Here is a 23,571-nt window from a genome sequence, read left to right as displayed (position 1 = left end):
AGGGGCAGGTATAGACCTGCCACTTTTTTTTCCCACCTGCGGCCCATTTAGGGGAGCCTCAGACCATCCTTTTCTCTGTGTGAACTCATGTCCTCCTTTGGTGCTCCTCTCAAGGACTGTCAGCTTCTCCTGGAACAGCACATGTTCCTCCAGCCTACATCTTAGAAAAGATGTTTTTTTCCCCCAGTATGGTCTTTTATGATAGTAGGTGTTGCTGTAAATTGTGGTAGTCAGAGCTCAGGGGAAGGCAGTAACCTGATTATTGACAGCTGCTAGAGCCTTGTTTCTCTGCATTTCAGCTCCCCCAGCAGAGCGAACCAGCCACCAACATCATTAATGCTTAATTTTTATTTAATATGTCTGCACAGGCCGGGACAGCTAAAGTGCAGCCTGTTGCCTATACAAGTTCAAGTCCTCTTGAAGTCATTCTGAACTGCACCTGCTCAGGCCCAAGAGATGGGTGGAGGGAGTTGTTCAAGGTCATTTCAGTTCCTAAAAGTTTCTTTCTGCTGCAGAATCTTTTTTTTTCTTTCAGTACCATGCAAGGACTTTATTTTTTTTTTAATTTTTTAATTGGTGCATTGTAGTCATATATCTTTTTTTTTTTTTTTTTTTTTTGGTGGTACTGGGGTTCCTGGAAGCCCTTCTACCTCTGGGATACACTCCCATGGGCTACACTCCCAGACCTATTTTTTACTTTTTTTATTTTTTATGTGCAAACAGGGTCTCTTAAACCAGCACGGCTGGCTTCAAACCTGCGCGATCCTTCTGTCTATGCCTCCCAAGCATGGGGATTACAAGCGTGCGCCACCATGCCCAGCTGTCATATATCTTAATGGGATAAAAGACTTGTGTAGACATACATGCACATATCACCCAATTATGTGATATCCCACAATCACCACCCCATTCCTTCCTCATCCTTCCTTCCCGTGCTTGGCTTAGTGATTGACTTTGATATGTTTGTTTAAAAACATCATGTGCTTTAGAGAGTTTACGTCTTCCCTCATCCCATCCCCTCAGTTAGGTCGCCTTATTTGCTCCTCTATAGGATCTCCTTCTTCATCTAGAGTTCCTGCTGTGACCCATTTTCTCCCTAGCTTTTGCATATTAGGGAAAGCATCTGATTTCTTCTTTTTTATGACTGACTAATATCACTTAGCATAATGTCCTCCAGTTCCATCCATGTTCCTGTAAGTGATATAATTGTGTTATTCTTTATGGCTGAGTAAAATTCCATTGTGTACCTATCCCACAGTTTTGTAATCCATTCATCTGTTGATGGACATCTTGGCTGGTTCCATAGTTTGGCAATGGTGAATTGTGCAGCTATGAACATAGATAGGTTTGGTAGTTTGGTTTTCTTTCTTTTGGGTAGATACCCAGAAGTGGTATTGCTGGATCATATGGTAAGTTTGTTCTCATTCTTCTGAGGATCCTGCATACTGTTTTCCAAAGTGGTTGCACTAATTTGCAATCCCACCAACAATGTTTTAGAGTTTCCACATCCTCGCCAGCATTTGTTGTTGTTTTTGTTTAGAATGATTGCCATTCTAGTTGGTAAGTGGATTGTTTTGAACAAATACTGAAAGGTGACAAAGAGCTGGGCATGGTGGGGATGCTTATAATCCTAGTACCTGAGAGGCTGAGACAGGAGAATCACAGATTCACAGCCAGCCTTAGCTACTTAGTGAGGGCTTTGCAAGAATAAAAAATAGGACTGAGGCTGTAGCTGGGAGGCAGAATGCCCCTGGGTTCCATTCCCAGTACCCCTCCCAAAAAGGAAAGGTGACAAAGACTGTTCTTTATTTTCTTTTCCTTCCTTCCTTCCTTCCTTCCTTCCTTCCTTCCTTCCTTCCTTCCTTCCTTCTTCTCCTCCTCCTCCTCCTCCTCCTCTTCCTCCTCCTTTTTTTTTTGGTGGTACTGGGGTTCCTGGAAACCCTTCTACCTCCGATCTACACTCCCAGACCCATTTTATATTTTATTTGGAAACAGGTTCTCTTAAGCCAGCAAGGCTGGCTTTGAACCAGCGCGATCCTCCGTCTCCGCCTCCCAAGCGCGGGGATTAAAAGCGTGCGCCACCACCCCCGGCAAAGACTCTGTTCTTGACCAAACTTTAGACATCCTCTTTTCAACTAGGCCTCAACTTTGGCCTATATAAATGACAAGCTCTCCCCAGTACTGCAATAAATGAATAAATAAATAAATAAATAAATAAATAAATAAATGACAAACTCTTGGCACAAATAATTGTGTCCACTCCTGTGTCCTCTGCCACTAAAACCCCCCCACCAAACATTAACATAGCTTCTAACAACTTAAGGCTGCACCCTTAAGATATAACCAACCCCCCTTAAAGTGTCTGTGCAACTATGTGCGTTGTTGTTGTTGTTTTGGTACTGGGGATTAAACCCAGGGGCATTTTACCTCCAGATTACACTTCCAACTCTTTTTTTTTTTTATTTTGAAACATTCTTACTAAATTGCTGAGGCTGTCCTCAAACCTGTGATCCTCCTGTCTCAGCCTCCCAAGTACTGGGATTACAAGGGTGCTCTATTTCACCTGGCTGGAGTGTCTGCCTGAGAAAGTTCAACATAGCCAAGAGAATTGTTTGTTTCAGCCAAATCTGGTAATAGGTCCCTGAACCTACCCAGACCATAGAGCAGCTCCTTTAGAAAGCTCATATTTGTATATCTTTCCTCTCCCTCCTTAGAGAGGTTGCTCTTCTACCATCCAGAATCATCTTCTCCAGGACCTGAGAGCCTTTTTGAAAAGTAAACATTCACCTGGCGTGGTGGCGCACATTTGTAATCCCAGCATTTGGGAGGCTGAGACAGTAGGATCATGGTTCGCAGACAGTCTCAGCTACTTAGTGAGGTTCTTTGCAACTTAGTGAGACCCTGTTTCAAAATAAAGAATAAAAAATAAGGCTGACTGTGTGGCTTAGGGTTCCATCCACAGTACCCCCCAACAAAAATGTAAACAGTCAGGAAAATAACTCCTCCTTCATGGGCGCCTTGCTCTAACTTGCCCAGTCACCTCCTATCATGATAGTATGAGAAGTTTGCTTCCTCTAGTTCAGCACCAACTAACAAACACAGTCTTTGCTCAGGCCTCTGCTTGTCCCCACCCGCCTCTCTCATTCTGCCCTAGAAATTTCCCTTCACCTTACACAAATGGAAATTGAGCTCAGCTCACGCTGTACCTTGTCCCTTTTGCAATGGGGTTATCATGGAATATTCTTAGCATTTTAACTAATGTCAAGCTTTACCTCTGATGAAGATTCACTACATTTTCTATTTGCCTTTGTGTGGACAGACAGATCACAGAACTAACAAGGTCAAGTTTATGAGCTTAGTCTCCATCTGGCTCTGTCCACGTTGCGGTCACAGGTGTGCACCTCTGTCAGGTGTTCCACAAACTCCTTTCATCCATCACAGGGGAGACCAGATGAGAAAGCAGAGATGGCTCAGCACAAATCTTTTTTTTTATTCCTCATTATTGCTTCAAGAACCCAAGTATACAGATGGTGTGGCTCCTCATCTTCTCTTTGTATGCCTCAGCTGGAAGACTATCTGTGTTCTCCCTTCTGCAAATGCCCTTCTCTCTCCTTGCTCTGACATTTCCAGTTATCCTGTCTTTTCAATATAGTTCATGGTCCATCTCTTCCATAGTTCTTTTTCAAAGATTTTGCCTCCCACTTCTCTCACTCTGGTGCTTAGAGCGTTTATCTGTCTCATTACCTGCATCACATTTGCTACTGTCATTGGCTTGTGGTTTGTGTATTCATGCTTTACTGCTCCAAAAAACAAAACAAACAAATAAACAAAAAACAGAACCAAATGCTACACCTCTTGTTTTCTGCCAGTGTCTAGCAGTAGGCTAAATAGGTTGAAGTTATCCAGTAAAATGCATTTAAACATTTTCATTAAGCGTTCAAATGGCTTTGAAAATTTTCAGCAAAATGGTGATGAATTCCTTCATTTTTAGAATGGACAATAGGCATTTATCATAAATCTTCAAGTGCTTATGAATTTATACAGACTCAAACTTCTATTACTGTACCTTGTGCAGAGTAGTCTACTGCCTGTGGAACCTTTTCTAATTTTATGTGCCACAATACAGTAAAATTGTATTTTACCAAAGGAGAATAATTCAGTATATGACATTATAATAGCTAGCTCTTTACACTTAAATGGTTGTTAGCCTACATTTTCATAGCTATGCATACTGTTTATTATGATAATGTACTTTCTACCCACTTTCAAGAGAAAAAAAGGTAAGAGATGTCCTAGAATAGATGGCTTGTGAAACTCCTCAGAAGTGAGGTATTTGAATTTCCATCCAATTATTGGCAATAATTGCATCTTTTTGTTTTGTTTTAAACTAAGGATAGGACCTTTACATGAACTGTTGCTAACAGAAGTAAAAAGAAATCTTTTCACTGGAGAAAAGTACAACTAATAAAAGTGGCAGGTGTCCATCACGGTTAACTTAGTTTTTAGAGATGTGAAATGATCCTTGCATGGACATAACTGATCATGTGCTAAGACCCAGAAGAGATCTTTCAGAATGGGGGATGCTATTTTCAGATGTATTCATTTCCTACTGCTGCTACAGCAAATTATCACAATGTAGTGGCTTAAAACAACTCATATTTATTATCTTACAATTCTGAATGTCAGCAGTTAGAAATGAGCTAACAACTAAGCTAACTGTTAGCAGGGCTGCACTTCTTTCTGGAGGCTCTAGGGGTAAACTCATTTTTTACCTTTTCCAGTTTCTAAAAGCAAGCCTTCATTCCTGGACTCAAGGCCCCTTTCCATCTTCAAAGCCATTAATGGCTGGGGAGTCGTACATCATATTACCCTCTTTGGTCACCTTTCACTTACAAGTGAAACATTAATGACTTTTGGGTATATCCAGATAATTCAGTATACTCTCTCCATCTCAGACCAATTACTTGGCAATCTTAATTCCATCTGTAACAATATTTTTATAGGTTCCAGGTGATCATATTTAGGCAGGCCATTCCTCTGCCTATACCCTCAATAATCATGTACATTTGAGTTAAATTCTTGAAATAGAAAAAAGAAAAATAGGTTAAATATTTAAATATTCAGAAGAATTTGGGCATGGTGGTGCATGCCCGTAATCCCTAGAGATAGGAGGATCACCAGCTCAAAGCCAGACACAGCAACTTGCAAACAGAGCAAGACTCTGTTTCCAAATAATAAATAAGAATAGGACTGACTGGGAGTGGGGGAAGTGTGGCTCAGATGTAGGTTCAATTCCCAGCACCTAACACACACACACACACACACACACACACACAGAAACAAAATATGTATAATGTTTTAAACACCAGACACTACAAGTATATTAATTTGTGCTATTAGGTTACTCATTGGTTTTAGTACAAACCAAAGTAAAGCTTTTTTTTTTTTTTTTTTTGCAGGTATGGAGATGGAACCCAGGGACATTTGACCTCCGAGCTACACACCCTGCCCTATTTTTTATTCTTTATTTTATTTTGAAACCAGGGGTCTCACTGAGTTGCAGAGAGCCTCACTAATTAGCTGAGGCTGTCTGCGAACCGCGATCCTCCGGTCTCAGCCTCCTGAATGCTGGGATTACAAGCGTGCGCCACCACGCCCAGCGAAAGTAAAGCTTTTACTGCCATTTATGCACATGCATAAAACCCATTTAGGGGAAATTTAAGCATCTCATATACATTTAATTCTAAAGTAGAATCTACCCATTTCTTCCATAAGTATTTGACATTCTTGGTTATCTATGAAAGCAGGTACCTGAGAATCCGTTCTGGAGCTCTTCCTGTCAGTAGAAAGAGGTTATCCATCTTTTAGTCTTTTCTGGACCCCAAGGAGCAACCCTCCCCAACAGTGCTTTAGCCTAGGTAGAGAATGCAACTCATGGGTGCACAGTTCTGCATCACGGGAAAGAAAGGCCTACTGGCCTAGATATTCCACTGGATGCTTAGATCATCATAACCCTGTCTTCATTGTTTTTTCTGCACCATTATACAGTTAAGCTGCCTCTGTCTCCTGCTCCTCTTCATCTTCCTCTTTCTTCTTCACACTGAGGATTGACACCACGGGAATTCTCCCTCTGAGCTATACTCCCAGCCCAATTTTATTTTATTTTTTATTTGGAAACGGATTCTTACTAAGTTGTGGAGGGCCTCACTAAGTTGTTGAGGCTGGCTGAGAACCTGTGATCCTTCTGTCTCAGCCTCCCAAGTACTGGAGTGATGAGTGTACACCACCAGCTCAACAAATAGCTTAGGCCATTTTCAGATCTTTGTTTGTAATCATTTTGTGGGGTATTAGACATCAGCCTGACAGCTTAATCTACTAGTTCCCAAACATTTGCTGGGTAGCGTGTGCTACAATGAACACAATCAAGAACAGAATCACCAGCATGATCAGGTATGGATCTAGGCTGTCACTTATTAACGGAGTATTCTGGACAAGCCACTGTCTCTTCATTTGTAACAAGGAATAAAAAATATCTTAGTTGTCAGCAAGGAATAATCTAGATAGTGCCATGCAAAGTGTTTAGCATCATCCTGGTACTTGGTGAGCTCTCAACAAATGGAAGTTTATTGTCATTACTTATAAATGAGAATAATAAAAGAAAATATACACTTGTCAATATGATTTTATATAGTTGGACACTCCAAAGAAAGCCAAGTATAACAATGCTCTCATGTCCTTGGTGTTTGCTTCTTGCCACAGTGGGCTGGAGTGGAGAAGCTGTGGTGACTCATGTGTGGGAGGGTTGTGAAAAAAGAAGCATAAAGCCAGGCAGGGCCTGCCATCAGTCCCTTCTGAAAAATGCTATGCGGAGATCTGTGGAAAGGATGGCTGGGTTTGGGAGACTTATACCTGACCAAAACTTGGGTGTACTCCATAGAAAAGCCTTGTCTAGGTGGTTGTTTAAGCTCACAGTACAAAACAAAAGAAGCCACTAGAAAGAGCTTGCTGGTTAATGTGGGTAGTATGCATTCTTCATGGAGATTCTTACTTTGTGGAGTAGATTCTGTGTGGCAGAGAAATAGAATTAAAAAAAAAGCTCTCATGTCTCCAGATTATTACAAACTAGTAGCAGGGAGGGAGGAAATGCATGGGCATAAACAAGGGGCCCACAATACTTATAGAAGGGAAAAGGAACCCTGAAAGGGACATGTAGGTAAATGTGGAATGATTTCATGGAGACAATATTCAAACATTTTTAGTTGACATAAACTATATGCTAATTTTTCATGTACTGGTAGTAGCAAAAAGCAGTTAGGAAATGGTGGGTTTGAAAGACACGGAAAATTCTGGGGATTTCAAATAGTCCAGTTTGGTGAAAGAAATGGGTGAGAAAGGCCTGGGGTGTAGCTCAGTAGTACAGTGTGTGCTCAGCATGTGCAAATACTTGGGTTCAATCTCCAGCATTGCCAAAAGGAAAGAAAAGGAGAAAAAATGGGTAAGAGAATAACAAAAGATATGTCTACAAGGTTGGGGATATACTAGGGGATGTTGGTATTCATTTTTGTGGTAGACACTACAGTTTTTGAGCAAAGAAATGTGTTAAGTATTAAAGAAGATTATTAGAAAGATTATAGCCATTATAAGTAAGAGGTATATTCAAACATCATCCATAGTTCCTTATGTATAATTAAAATGTATATTTTCATTTGTATATTTTAAGAAATCTATAATAAAATATATCTGTAATAAATAATTCAAGTTTGAAAATGTGCATCAGACAGTTTCATGGCTTTTCAATGAGGAGGCCACAGTAGCAGGGAAATCAGAAGGCAGTCTCAATAATTCTTCTACTTCTTCTTGCAAAGCCTCTGCTTTTTCATGCAACAGCATCTGTAATAAAATAAAATAAAATATCAAGACCTGAGGCCAAAGCGTACATTGGTAGAGAACTGCCAAGATTTTTACCACTGTCTATTGGAAACCAGAATCCTTATACATCAATACTCTAGACATTAAAACTAAAATAATGAGACTGAAAAATGACCATTTAAGAATAAGTGATTATAGTAAATGATGCTGATGCATCTAGTTAAACCCATTTTAGCTGATCACTGCATAGCATACCAAAAATAAAGGATCTTTAATACTCCCAAGATCTGTTTTATTGACGACTTGGCCACTTAAAAGTTTTTAATCCATAAAATCTCAGACAATTTTGCAAAAATTTAATTAGCTCCTGAAAAAGTTGTCCTCTATATATCCATTTTATTATTCCTCAAAATTTAGTATTCTTTAAAAAACCCATCAGTGTTTCAAAGAAAAGTTTTACTCAAGCTCCTTAAGTGAACCTGGTTAACTTCAAAAGCAGCAAAATGAGGAAAAAAACACATTTCTAAACATGGCACATAAAAGATTTCAATAAATATTTATTGAATAATTTTCCCTTCTAAAAACTAGAAATAAAATGTTAGCATTAGTTGCAGCTATCTTTTGTGTTTATAGGGGTGAAGTACTTAGACTACTTCTGCTGTAAGATATTTGTTATAAAATGTTCGGCAAAGTCACATAATGGGGAATAAATCATATAAAACAAAATGAAAATGAAAAAAACAATACTCTACCAATCTGATAAAATATAACATTACATGTATTATATAAAAGTAATTATAATTTAATTAGGTAAACTTTCCAGTGTCTTCGATAAAGACATTGGTGACCATGTAAAACAAGTCTTATAACACATCCTCTAAAAACTAAATAGATCAAGAACAACACAAGTAAACTATATAAAACTGCATGCCAGTACTACAAGAATATAAACCTCAAGTTACTCAGTTTAAAATAATCCACCAGCCGGGCGTGGTGGTGCACGCTTGCAATCCCTGCGCTTGGGAGGCTGAGACAGGAGGATCACACAGGTTCGAAGCCAGCCTCAGCTACTTAGTGAGGCTCTCAGCAACTTAGTGAGACCCTGTTTCCAAATAAAATATAAAATAGGTCTGGGAATATAGCCTGTAGGTAGAAAGCCCCTAGATTCCACCCCCAGTACCACCAAAAAAAAAAAAAAAAAATCCACCAGCTTTCTTTTGGACCCTTTCTTGAGCTCCTTCAAGCCTCTGTGGAGAGCAAGGTAAGGTTGAGAAAAAAAACACACTGACAAGATAAGAGGGAACAAGAGAGCCAAAGACGGCAAAATCACAGGGAGAAAAAGGCTACACAAATGAAGAATACTGAAAATTAATCTTGGTTTACAGGAAGGCATTTAAAATGTGTAGGGGGCTGGGTATTATGGTGCATGCCTGTAATCCCAGTATTTCTGAGGCTGAAACAGGAAGATTACAAGTTCAAGACCAGCCTTGGCAAGTTATGAAACTCTTAGCAACCTAGCGAGACACTGTTAAAAAAAAAAAAAAAAAAAAGAAAGCAAGCAAGCAAGCAAGCAAGCAAGCTGGGCACAGGGTGCATGTCTGTAATTCCAGTACTTGGGAGGCTGAGGCAGGAGGATTGCTGGTTCATGGCCAGCTTCAGCAATCTCAAGAGGCCCTCTGCAACTCAATGAGACCCTATTTCAAAATAAAAAATAAAATAGGGCTGGGAGTATAACTCAGAAATAGAAAAATTAAAAAAATTACCATTACAAAGAAATATGCTAGTTTGGATGCAATAGTAGAAATTTAAAAGGCAAAATTTAGTCTCGATATACTGGGATGAGTCAGGCGCAGAGGCACACTCCAATAATCCCAGTACTTGAGAGGCTGAGACAGGATCGCAGGTTCACGGCCAGTCTCAGCAACTTAGTGAGATCCTGCTTCATAGTAAAAAAGTAAAAGAAAAAAAAAAGGTCTGGGGATATAGCTTGGAGGTAGAATTCTCCTTCTTCCTCTCCCCGCAAAGGAGATGTGTGTGTGTGTGTGTGTGTGTGTGTGTGTGTGTGTGTGTGTGTAATATGGTTTTTGTAATACTGAGAATCCAAAAATAAAAGAACCTGATTTTGAGGCTGTAAGTTCCTTGTCAGTGAAGGTGTTCATAGGCAGGGATGCAGAGGAAAGAACTGTGAAGGGGCTGGGGATGCTGAGCTCAATGACTTCTCAGCTTCTTATACTCCAAAGAACCCCTAAAATTGGCTTTATTTATTTAGAAGGTCTTTTCCCTCCCTTTAGCAAGCCTTAGGAGAGGCAGTATTTGTTTATTTTCCCCCCGCCGGTCTGGGATTGGAACCCAGGGGCATTCGACCTCCGAGCTACACTCCCTGCCCTATTTTTTATTCTTTATTTTGAATCTGGGTCTCACTGAGTTGCAGAGGGCCTCACTAAGTAGCTGAGGCTGTCCGCGAACCGCGATCCTCCGGTCTCAGCCTCCCAAATGCTGGGATTACAAGCGTGTGCCACCACACCCGGCTGGAGAGGCAGTATTTGTACCCACAAATTCTGTGTACCTATTTTTGTCTATAAAAATAAACTATTACATGATGTTCATTATTTTGTTCTGATGTCTAAATTATAAGGAGATAACATTACTTAATACTGTAAAAGTTAAAAAGTGTTTTGTTTACTTACCTTTGCTGATGAAACAATTTGGTTGGCCTGACGTCTTGATAAATGATCAATTGTCCTTATTAGCACTTCTGGATTAGCATTAGCTAAGTGCATTAGACTTTTGTAACCTGCATTGTATAATTGTTTTGCTCGACCCTAAAAAGTGTTACAAAAATCAGTAGAATTAGAATTTGGGATTAGAGAAAAAAAATTTACATGCAAGGCAAGGACTAAACTAAGATAATAAAGTAAATATGATGAGATGATAGGTCAGAATCCTGAAGAATTTTAAAAGATGCATCTGGGTGGTTCTGATCTGACTGCAAGGTAGCTTTCTACATGGCTTAAGCCAGTTAATGTGTGCTAAAATCAGGAATGAGAAACCCATTAAGATATTTAGGTCAGAGTCACAATTTCAGATCATCAAGCAAAATGTTCTAGTCCAATATCCTCAAAATATTCTCATCATCTACTCAGGGGAGTGTGTGTGTGTGTGTCTGTTTCTCAAGCAGAACTAAATAGAGAATAAACTGAGGTCAATAGTAGATTGAAAACAGAAAGCTGAGAAACCAGTTAAGGCTTTCTCACTCTCTTAGAAAACATAAATGACCCTGGTGCCACCGAATCATCACCGCCTTAAATAAGCACCAAGTCTAAACCAACAGAAGGTACTTCTTCACTGGAGGGGGAAGGAAGAGATGCTAAGGACAAGTGGTAACACACACGTTCTTGGGGAGGGTCTCCCCTGTCTCTAATGTGATTTATTTTTATCACAACTGAGATTTTTCATTAGGCCTACTTCCCAACTATATGTGTGTGTGTGTGTGTGTGTGTGTGTGTGTGTGTGTGTGTGTGTACACATATACATACATAAAAAACTCCCATGACAAATAAGCAATAAGGCTCTTGCTATCATTTGCCCTGTAGAAAGACTTCAGAAGAAGTAAAACCTGATTTTTCTGTTAGTTGTAATAACCTCAGCTGGGAAACTGAAGAGCGACTGACCTCTAAGACTCCAGTCACTTCCATGAGAGGGATCAGCTCTGCCTTCACGCAGTAAGTCAACTTTTTGGTAAGCTCTACCAAAAGGGCTCTGTAAACCCAAAACTCCTCAAGCTCCTGCAGAACACAAGGACATAGACACAATTAACTTCTTAGTTTTTTTCAAAGTGTGTGTGGTAGAGGCTTAGAGAGGATGTTCTCTTATGTAAATTTGGGAACTTAGGAATAGCCAGAGATGAAAGATGATTGCAAGCAAGATTATAAGAGGAAACATGGTACAGACCCTGAGGAATTGGATGAACTAGTTTTGATAGGTGAAAAAAGATTGAAAATTGAAAACCAAGTTAATATAAAGAGTTTTCCTCATTTTATCAAAACATGAGGAAGTGAATGCATAGGTTTTCTTTCCCAAGTGAATAAAAATAATTCCTTTTAGTATTTATCCTGAGGACAAAATATTAAATATGAAAAGATTCAAATGCATGATGATATTCAATGCATGATGATATTCAATGCAATATATATTATATATTGTATTATATATTATATTATATATTATATAAAATATATATACATATATATATGTGTGTGTGTTACTGAGAATGAAACCCAGGTGTATTCTACCTCTGCTACACCCCCAGCCCTATTTTTTAGTCTTTATTTTGAAACAGGGTCTCACTAAGTTGCAGAGGGCCTCACTAAATAGCTGAGGCTGGCCTCAAACTAGGATCCTCCTGTCTCAGCCTCTCAAATGCTGGTATTACAAGCATGAGCCATGCCTGGCTTTTTATTCTTTATTTTGAAACAGGGTTTCACTGAGTTGCAAAGGGCCTCACTAAGTTGCTGAGGCTGTCTGAGAACTGCAATCCTCCAGTCTCGGCCTCTCAAATGCTAGGGTTACAAGTGTGCACCAATATGCCTGGCTTCAGTGCAATATTTTTAAGGCTAATGAAAATACTGAAAATTAGGAGTCAACTATTAAAACCGGGTGGGCAAATGGGAGTTCATCATATCACTTTGTATTTTTTATAAATGTTTGAAAATTTCTATTATAGTAGTTTGTTTTTTCAAGGTCCCTTTCTAGCCTTTGGGTACCATTCTGAGAGTATATGATAAATGGATCAATACATTAGCTGGCCATATTGTGACCACTAAGAAAGTTGTCAATGTAATAAATAAAATAAGAGTGAAAAAAAGAAAATAAAAAACAACCTTGAATGAAATTACTGAATCTATCCACCCTGGAATTGCCTTCGTTCAGGCCTTCCTGTTATATAAAATCATTTTTCCTTAGTGGTTAAGCTCCAATGGAGTTTTTCTATTGCTTGTAATTAAAACCACTTTCACGCCGGACGTGGTGGCGAATGCTTGTAATCCCCGCACTTGGGAGGCGGAGACAGGGGGATCACAGAGGTTCGAAGCCAGTTGCGCTGGCTTAAGAGACCCTGTTTCCAAATAAAAATATAAAAAATAGGTGTCTGGGAGTGTAGCCTGGAGGTAGAAGGGTTTCCAGGAACCCCAGTACCACAAAAAAAAAAAAAAAAAAAAAAAAAAAAAAAATATATATATATATATATATAATAAAACCACTTTCACTAATACAATTAGTATTCTATTTTATATCATGTATACCATTTTTTTAAAAAAGAAACACTTTATTTTTATTTTTTGGAGATTGAACCCCCCCCCCCCCCCGGAGCATTCTATCTCTGAGATACCCCACCACCAGCAGCTGTATTCTATGTATTTTTAAAATTTGAAACAGTGTCTCACTAAATTCCTGAGAGTCTTGCTAAGTTACTGGGGCAGGCTTGAACCTGTGGCCCCCAGTCTTAGCCTCCCAAGTGCCGGGATTACAGGCATGTGCCACCATGTGTGGCTGAAAAAAATCCAAAAAACTTAAAACATTAGTGAGAACACAAGTTGTCAGCTAGGTTTTTCCTAGAATCAGCTATCACACTTGTCTTTCAAGTTCTACATATAGATTCTTTTACTTGAACAATTCAATAAGGCTCAAGTCCTCATAATTCTAAATGAAAGAAAAGAATATCAGTGAGAGCATCTTTAGATATGGAGACCAACAAACATGAAAAATTAAGAAAATTCAATTTAAAGAGTAGCTTATTATTATTACTAATAATTTTTGTCTGTTGCTTAACTAGCATATGCTCAGGGAATATAAGCTAACATTTAAAAATCCTTCTAAGTAAATAGAAAGGTAATTTTTTTTTTTTTTTGGTGGTCCTGGGGTGGAACCCAGGGGCTTTTCTACCTCCAGGCTATACTCCCAAACCTGTTTTATACTATATTTGGAAACAGGGTCTCACTAAGTTGCTGAGAGCCTCACTCAGTAGCTGAGGCTGGCTTTGAACCTGAGCAATCCTCCTGTCTCAGCCTCCCAAGTGCTGGGATTACAAGTGTGTGCCACCATGCCCAGTTTAGAAAGGTAAATTTGCTAACAGAATTATTATTTAATCCAAAGCCAAGTATTTTTGGATTATTTACTCCCATATCAGCACATACGATATATACATATGTGTCATATACATACAAAGAACATGGTTTTAAAATAGGAAAAAAGGAGGCAAATTTTAAGCATAGATATAGAATTCATGGGAAAAAAGTTATAAAAAAATTGATTGGGAAAAAAATATGAAAAGAGCCAGGCGTGGTGGTGCATGCTTGTAATTCCAGCATTCGGGAGACTGAGACAGGAGGATCTCAGTTTGCGGAGAGTCTCAGCTACTTTGTGAGGCCCTTTGCAACTCAGACTAAAAAATAAGGCTGAAAGTGTAGCTCGGAGGTAGAATGCCCTGGGTTCCAACTCTAGTACTGAAAAAAAAAAAAATAATAATAATAATAAACAAAATAAAATAAATAAAAAGAAAGGATTACCTACAACACTACCCAATAAGAAAAAAATTAAATGTAGAAAAATAGCTTATGTTATAAATTCAATAAAAAATAACTGAGTAGAAAAGTCTGGCATACTTTTTTGTGCTATATTTGAAGACATTTCAAAATCTTCTTTTAATTAAAGTCTTAAATCTATCTAAAATGAATTCACATGGCCAAAATAAGTAAATTGATTTGTTTTAGAAAATTAACATTTGATGTAGAAACCTAACATAGCTCCCTAATGTACTGAGAGCAACCACAGTAAATTACCATGGCAATCAAGAATAGTACTACTAGTCACACTGCAACTGTTGGATATGGGTAACTTACTAATAAAACATGGCATGTTTATCATTCAAAAGAAAGACATTCATATAGAATCTACAGCAATTGAAAAAAGGTTATTTTTAATAGTTCATCCTGAAATACCTGAAAACATTAATGGTGGCTCTAAGAGTAGGCATTAGGCACTTTCTACTTATTCATTATGTATCTTAGTTGATTCAGTATATAGTACTTTTGTAAGCAGATTAAAAATAAAGATATAACAGGTAAATTTTGAGTTATTTGAAAAAACACAGTAAATGAACAATGGCAAAAACTGACATACTGGCTAACTGGTTTATGAGTGAGCTGAGTAACAGTTAAAACAAAAGGATACACAAAGCATTTATTTAATGGAATTACCTCACAGAAATGTAACACACAAGATGAGAATGAGGCAGCTCCAGTGAGCAGATTTTGTATGTATCCTCGAGGCATATTAAATTTTTCAGACACACTCCAAATGTTGGTCTCTTTGAGCAAGGAATAAAGAACAAAAGACAGGTAGAGTCTGTTGACAATGTTCTTGTCCACCTTCTAGAAAGACACAAATAAATTTATGTACCAGATGGACAAAAGGTAAAAATTAATGAGACTGTACTACAGGATAGCAATAGAGATAAAATTCCATAGAGATAAAACAATAAAACTGATTTCTAAATATGTGTTTTAGATTAAATTGATTAGCACTTTCTCAATTATGAAAAAGAGATATGGCAAATTGCTTTCAATTTTTCTTGGAGGGGGTGTGGTACTACGGGTAAAACCCAGGTGCTTTCTACCTTTGGGCTATACTCTAGCCCTATTTTATTTTTTATTTGGAAACAGGGTCCTACTAAGTTGCTGAGGTTAACTTCAAGCCTGTGATCCTCCTGTCTCAGAGAATTGATGTAGTTTTAAGCCCAGTTGTTGATAATTTATTATGGTAATTTGTTACAGTAAAACTCGAAAATGAATACAGGGAAGGTCAAAGGAAACTGTGGAGATTCTGTATATACATATTTGGAGGTGCGGTACTAGAGATTTGAACCCAGGGGCATTTTATCTCTGAGCTAAATCTCCAGTCTTTTGTCATTTTATTTTGAAACAGGGTCTCACTAAGTTGCTGAAGCTGGTCTTAAATTTGTAATCCTCATGTCACAGCCTACCAAATAGTGGGATCATAGGCTTGTACCACCATACCTAGCTTTAATTTGTGTGTGTGTGTCTGTGGTACTGGGGATGGAACCCAGGGGCATTCTATTTCTGAGCTATACCCCAGACCTATTTTTCATTCTTTTTATTTTGAAACAGGGTCTCACTGAGTTGCAAAGGGCCTCACTAAATAGCTGAGGCTATCTGTGAACTGCGATCTTCCTGTCTCAGCCTCCCAAATGGTGGGATTACAAGCGTGCACCACCACGTCTGGCTTACAACATAGTCATTTTTAACCTAAAAGACCTATCTAAACCAGGTGTGGTGGCATACGCTTGTGATCCCAATACTTGGGAGGCCGAGACAGGGATTATAGGTTTGAGGTCAGCTTCAGCAAATAGTGAGACTTCCAACACATGAGTCCCTGTTTCAAAATTAAAAAAAAAAAAAAAAATAGGACTGGAGGTGTAACTTAAAGGTAGACTTAAAAAAAAGACCTATCTAAAAGTATTAATGGGCCAGGCGTGATGGCACATGCTTGTAATCCCCGCACTTGGGAGGTGGAGACAGGAGGATTGCACAGGTTCGAAGCCAGCCTCCCTGGCTTAAGAGACCCTGTTTCCAAATAAAAAATATATTAAAAAAAATAGGTCTGGGAGTGTAGCCTGGAGGTAGAAGGGCTTCCAGGAACCCCAGTACCACCAAAAATAAATAAGTAAATAAAATAAAATACTAATTAAAAAAATAAAAGCATTAATGTTTAAATATTAGATATTTTTAATTTTATGATATAGAAATATACAGGACAGCTGCACCATGCAATGCAAATGTAAGTAAACAGAATCTTCCATTGTTCATAATGAAATTAGTATTTTCAACATAAATTTAAGATATGGGGGGAAATAGTAGGTGTGATAATTAGGTTTCAATGAAAACTGGATTAACAAACAATTAAAATTTTAAAAAGTGTGTTATGAGGTGAAAATAATATTAACTAAAGGAATATGAAGATATGATTACCAAAGAATTATTTACACTAGAGTATGCATTAGATACCTGCTTCATGCCTGTTGACTAAACTGAAACACCAAAATATGTTATCACCAAAGAATTGTGATCTACTTCAGTCTTCTAAAAATGCTTCAAAATGATCCACTTCAACTTTCCATGCTTTATGTATCACAAGTACTAGACTGAGAGTTTGTGTGTGTGTGTGTGTGTGTGTGTGTGTGTGTGTGTGTGTGTGTTACTAAGGATGAAACCCAGGGGCCTTTCTACCTCTAGGTTATACTCCCATACCTAATTTATTTTTTATTTGGAAACAAAGTCTCACAAATTGCTGAGAGCCTCACTTAGTAGCTGAGGCTGGCTTTGAACCAGCACAATTCTCCTGTCTCAGTTTCCCAAGTACTGGGATTACAAGCGTGGACTACCACGCCTGGCTAGACTGGGAGTTTTTTGAGGATAACAAACAACAACAAATCATATGATTTAGAAGAATATAACAAACTATCTTATCTTAGAATTCCTGAAACCAAGTAGGATGTCTAATCTAAGATTTCTAAAAGATATGTTGGCTTCTTTCATTTGAACTTATTTTGGAATTATATGATATTGTGAAAATATTTTATAAACATTTTGTAATTTTTATAATGCAAGCCATAAGTAGATCAATAAGGTTTATCCTTTCTTACAATAACAACCTTACACATGCATGGCAGAACACTTCAGAGACACAAAGGTACCCCCAAAAAGAAAGGCCATCAGAAACACCCAAATATAAATATTGTCTTAAAAAATTCATACATTTCTGGTGCTCAGATAGATATGATTTAAAGCACAAAATAGGAATTATGTTAATTTGAAGAAAAAGGTGAAACAAAAAGATCAAATCAATAAAGGAGATTAAATAATGCTATTTCAATGAAAGTAGTTCCTTATTTAGGAAGAGGAAAAGATTATGGTACCTTCCTGATAGCTTGACCTGATGCTTTCTTCCCAATAAAGCTTTCAGAGACTCCAAGAAGAGCAGCAACATTTTGTTCTGCTGGACTCAGTTGACTAAACTGCACAGAAAGAGAATAAATACATGAAAAAAAATCAACATAACTTTTTTTAAAAAGGTTACCTTGAACCAAATTCAGTATTTTGTTTTCATGATTTTAAAGGATATGAAAATGAAAAACTAATTTGCAAATACTGCTAGTTTAGAAAAAATAGTGGTAGCCAGGTGTGGTAGCACATGCTTGTAATTCCAGTACTTGGGAGGCTGAGACTGGCCTGTTTCAAAATTTAAAAAAAAAAAAAGGTCTAGGGGTATATCTCAGAGGCAGAAAGCCAGTGGGGGCAATTCTCTTTAAAAAAAAAAAAAAGAAGAATATAACATACTTTAGTAGATATACAGTCATATGTGGCTAAGCTGGTTTCAGTCAACAACAGACTACATATATGATGGTGGTTCCATAAGATTCAGATCCAGTGACGTTATAGCCCTCTGTGCTAATTTCATTAGCACACTAATGAACTTGTTTAACAATGAATGACAATGCATTTCTTGAACACATCACCATCACTGAGAAATATATAAGTGTACTTAAAGACATGGTCACAGAACTCATTTCCATGAACTATGCGATTATGTTTAATATTGCAGATGACTGGGGAGAGGGAGAAGAAGGAAAGTTTTTGAAAGTTACTCCTTTATTCTTATTTATTTATTTATTTTTATTTTTTGGTGGTACTGTGGGTAGAACCCAGGGGCTTTCTGCCTTCGGGCTATACTCCCAGACCTATTTTATATTTTATTTGGAAACAGGGTCTCACTAAGTTGCTGAGAGCCTCACTAAGTAGCTGAGGCTGGTTTCGAACTGCGATCCCCCTGTCTCAGCCTCCTAAGTGCAGGGATTACAAACGTGTGCCACCACGCCCGGTGAAAGTTACTCCTTTAGATACTACCACTTAAAAAATCTTATGAGACAGGCATGGTGGCACACGCTTGTAATCCCAGCACTCAAGAGATGGAGACCGGAGGATCAGGTTTCGCAGATAGCCTCAGCTACTTCGCGAGGCCCTTCGCAATTCAGCGAGACCCTGTTTCAAAAATAAAAAGACTAAAAAATAGGGCTGGGGGTGTAGCTTGGAGGTACAATGCCCCTGGGTTCCATCCCCAGTACCACCCCCACAAAAAAACTCTTACAGTAATTATTAAAAATGACATAAAGAAAGTAGTTAGTTTCCTGAGATTAGAGCCAAGCATGGTGGTACACACTTGTAATCCCAGTCCCTGGGAGGCTGAGGATTGCAGGCTTGAGGACAGCCTCAGCCTCAGCAAGTAGTGATGAACTCTCAGCAATCGAATGAGACCTGGTTTCAAAATAAAAACAAAATAGGGCTGGAGTGTATCTCAGAGGTAGAATGTCCTTGGGTTCAATCTCCAGTACCACAAAAAAAATTTTTTTTCCTGAAATTAAAATCTGCATATTGGGGGATAAGAGCTGTAGCTCAATTGTATAGCACATGCTAGTATGTATAGTTCTTAGTTTAATCCTCAGCACCCAAAACAAAACACTGTATACTGTTTCTGTCTCATATGTATTCATACAGCTAGTCTGTTCACAATAAAATCATAATATACTATACTCTACCACTTGGTTTTGTTAGGGCCAGTTCCACCTTGCTATTGGCTATAAAATAAATATGCCTTTGCAGGTATTAGCATCACTGAAGGTGGTGTTTCAACATGTTTGGCTCTGCTAGACCTCTTATATAATCAGACTTTCAATGCTCAGCCATGGCTTTCACTGTTATCTTTATACTCCAGGCATGATAAAATGCAGTGGTTGCCAAATCTTAGCAGAATGCTTTTATGGAGGAATAGGAGCAGTACCATTAGACCATTATTTTTTGGATAATGAGTATGTCTATATTTAACAGAAAGAGTAATATTTAAGTCAAACAAACCAAAATGTTGTTGCTATGTTACTATTTTTAAAAACTGAATGACTAAAAGGACCAATTCATAATGTATCTTAATAGAAGGATAAAAGTAAATATCACCTGACAAAAATCAAATCATTATTAATAAACTAAGTAGCCTAAGTTCTCACCTGTCTGAAATAGATCATCCAGTCAGGATCACACTGAAAAACCAAATCGTAGGGAGTTGTTAAGTAGATTAGATGAAGAAGGCTTTCAAGCACAAGTCCTTCAAGACCTTTTTTTAAGTCTCTGTAGAGAATGTCACAATAAGCCAAATCTATAGTTCCTAAAAGAAAGATACAAATATTTCATCTTTCATAATTACTGAAGAGGCTTTTTTTTTTTTTGAGTACTGGGGACTGAACCCAGGGGCATTCTACCTCCAAGCTATACCCCCAGCCCGATTTTTCAATCTTTATTTTGCAACAAGATCTCAGTAAGTTGTGAAGGACCTCATTAAGTAGCTGAGGCTGATTGTGAACCTATGATCCTCTTGTCTCAGCCTTCCAAGTACCACGGTTACAAATGTGTGCCACCATTCCTGGCAGAAAGAGGTAATTTTAAATAAAGTCTTACTTACAAGTTACTTAAATACAGCTGGGTATGGTGGCACACGCTTGTAATTCCAGTACTTGGGAGGCTGAGACAGGAGGATCGCAGGTTCACAGCCAGTCTCAGCTACTTAGTGAAGCCCTCTGCAACTTAGTGAGACCCTGTTTCAAAATAAAGAGGTAGAATGCCCCCAGCTTCCATCCCCAATGCTGCAAAAGCAAAACAACAACAACACAAGAACAAGTTACTTAAATATAGCAAAAAGCCTCCAAAATCTCTTAGAGGTCATTTTGATAGCACACATCAACAATTAATAAGTTCTGGCAGCTTGACTTCAGCGCTCTGACTCTCGGCCTGCCTCTCGTGGCCAGCCGCGCCGCCATGGATCTCACAGCCATCTACGAGAGCCTCCTGTCACTGAACTCTGACCTGCCATCAGACCTGGGAGGCACTGAGTCCTCTGGACTCTGGAGCCTGAACTCATCTGACTCCAGCACGTCTGGGGTTGCCTCCCGTCTGCCGGCAGCTCCACCAGCCTCGTCGAGGGCCGCACCTGTGGCTGGGTGCCCCCACCCCCTGGCTTTGCACCCCTGGCTCCGCGCCCGGGCCCGGAGCTGTCGCCCTCACCCACTTCGCCTACTGCGACGCCCACCACCTCCTCTCCCTACAAGACTGAGCTGTGTCGGACCTTCTCAGAGAGCGGATGCTGTCGCTACGGGGCCAAGTGCCAGTTTGCCCACGGCCTGGGTGAGCTGCGCCAAGCCAATCGCCACCCCAAGTACAAGACAGAACTCTGCCACAAGTTCTACCTCCAGGGCCGCTGTCCCTATGGCTCACGCTGCCATTTCATCCATAACCCCAGTGAGGACCTGGCGGCCCCGGGCCACCCCCACGTCCTGCGCCAGAGCATCAGTTTCTCTGGCCTGCCTTCTGGCCGCCGAGCCTCCCCACCCCCGCCGGGCCTGGCAGGCCCTTCCCTGTCCTCCTGTTCCTTCTCACCCTCCAGCTCCCCGCCACCACCTGGCGACCTTCCACTTTCGCCCTCTGCCTTCTCTGCTGCCCCTGGGACCCCTGTGGCTCGAAGGGACCCCACCCTGGCCTGTTGTCCCTCTTGCCGAAGGGCCACTCCTGGCAGCATCTGGGGGCCTCTGGGTGGCCTGGAGTGGAGCCCTTCTGCACACACCCTGGGATCTGACCCTGATGAATATGCTAGCAGTGGCAGCAGCCTGGGGGGGTCCGACTCCCCGGTCTTTGAGGCTGGTGTTTTCGGGCCACCCCAGCCACCTGCAGCCCCACGAAGACTCCCTATCTTCAATCGCATTTCCGTTTCTGAGTGACAAGTGCCTGGCCAAGACACATCAGCTGGATCTCAAGGGGAGACCCTTTTGCTGTGGGGCCCCAGAGGACTACTCAGTCTAATCAAGTGGCCCTCCTCCCACATTCCAAAATGCATTAACCCCCTCCCCACCCCGGATGCCACTCTGGGGCAGGTCCCCAGCCAGCGAGCTCAGTGTTCTTAGTGTGGGCGGTGGACAGTGTTTTCTGGGGTTCTTCGTTAAGATGTAGCATATTTGAGGGAGCCAGCATGCCCTCTCCCTTGCCCGACTCTGTCTCCCACAATCTTATGTGCTGTGAATAGTTGGCCCCCCACGACCCCCTCCCCATTTTTCCTGAACACGAGGCTCCAGTGTGTGGTGACTGGAGCCTCCCCTGAGGGAGAATCCTGGTGCTCAAATTTCCCTCCACAAGCAAGTAGCCAAAGCCATTGCCAAACCCCTCCTCCCAAACCAGTGGGCCCTTTATTTATGATGACTTTATTTATTCTAATAAGATTTTATAGTATTTATATATATTGGGTCGTCTGCTTCCCTTGTGTGTTTCTTCTTTTTTTTTGTAATATTGGAAACGATGATATAATTATTGTAAGTATACAATAATAATATATTAAGTAATATATATTGTTATCTTAAAAGTCAAAAACAAAAACAAAAAACAACAAAAAAAAACAATTAATAAGTTCTGATCCAACTTCTCAATTTTGGGGAATCTAGCCAAGAGAAACTTTCCTTGATGTACTCAAAATACATAAACTGAGATGCCTGTGCAGTCCTGATTATAACTGAGAAAAATCAGGAATTATGCAAATATCTATCAAGGTTACATAAATTATGTTTATACTATGGATGACTACAGTATTAAAAGAAAAATGTGATGGGTTAAAAGGAATTGATCTGCTAAAATGTTCATGATATTTCATAAATAAGAAATGCAAGTTGCAAAACAACCACCATGATTTCACTGGAAAAATAAACTATGTGCATATGTATACACACATAAATGTCTTGTGAGCAAAAGGAATGGCTGGAATCTGATCTACTTGGGATGCTGAGGCACCGGGAATCTCAAGTTCAAGGCCAGCCACGGTAACTTATTGAGACCCTGTCCTCAAATAAAAAGGATGAGGACATAGCTAGAGAACTTGCCTAGCATGCCTGGAAACCTGGGTTCAATCCCCAGTGTGGGAAAAAAAAAATGCCATGTGTTGTTTCACGAGGAGAACACATCCTATTCTTGAGAGAACAACTAAGATGGCTAACAACACCATCTGGTGATGTGATCTTTTAAGACCACTGTCATGTTATTGTTGACTGAAACATCATTATGTGTCCTATGACTTGTATCTGGCAGGATATGTAATACTGCTAACAGAAGTAGCTGAAGGAAGTAGAAATAAGACAGGAGTCTGTGACTTCCCTTAAAATAATTCTGAGTTCTTAGCCAGAATAACCAAAGCAACTCTCAGTGAAAGAAACAATGCACAGCATCTGATTTCAAATTATATGACAGAGGTATACTCACAAAAACAGCATGGTATGGGCATAAAAACAGATTCATAGACCAATGAAACAGGAATGAAGATACAAAGATGGTCTCACACAGTTAAAGGCAGCTGATCCTTGAAAAAGATGTCTAAAACATACTGTGGAGAAGAAAGTCTTTTCAACAAAAGAAATGAAACTAATGTGGGCGTAGTGGTGCACACTTGTAATTCCAGCATTTGGGAGGCTGAGACAGGAGGAACATGGTTCAAAGAGAGCCTCACCTACTACTTAGTGAGGCCCTTTGCAATTCAATGAGATCCTGTTTC

At 39.5% G+C, this 23,571-nt stretch overlaps 1 protein-coding gene and 1 pseudogene across 2 annotated transcripts in view; one reads left to right on the top strand and one right to left on the bottom strand.

The window, feature by feature from the left end:
* Nucleotides 1–17,851: 17,851 nt before the first annotated feature.
* Nucleotides 17,852–23,571, bottom strand: part of HELQ (helicase, POLQ like) — a gene marked incomplete at both ends in the record, with an annotated part of 38,071 nt that continues 32,351 nt past the window's right edge. Inside the window, 2 exons of the mRNA XM_080697211.1 lie at nt 17,852–17,959; nt 20,000–20,157. Coding sequence (XP_080553337.1) covers nt 17,852–17,959; nt 20,000–20,157 — 266 coding nt within the window. The remainder of the gene's footprint in view (nt 17,960–19,999; nt 20,158–23,571) is intronic.
* LOC308264646 (mRNA decay activator protein ZFP36-like) lies at nt 20,805–21,760 on the top strand (annotated as a pseudogene). Its single transcript has one exon. The product of its transcript is annotated as an mRNA decay activator protein ZFP36-like (transcript).

The sequence above is a fragment of the Muscardinus avellanarius genome (genome assembly GCF_963383645.1).
Source record: "Muscardinus avellanarius genome assembly, chromosome: 6".
NCBI classification, from domain to species: domain Eukaryota; kingdom Metazoa; phylum Chordata; class Mammalia; order Rodentia; family Gliridae; genus Muscardinus; species Muscardinus avellanarius.
Note: the sequence above shows the minus strand (reverse complement) of the source record. Positions and strands in the feature narration are given on the sequence as shown.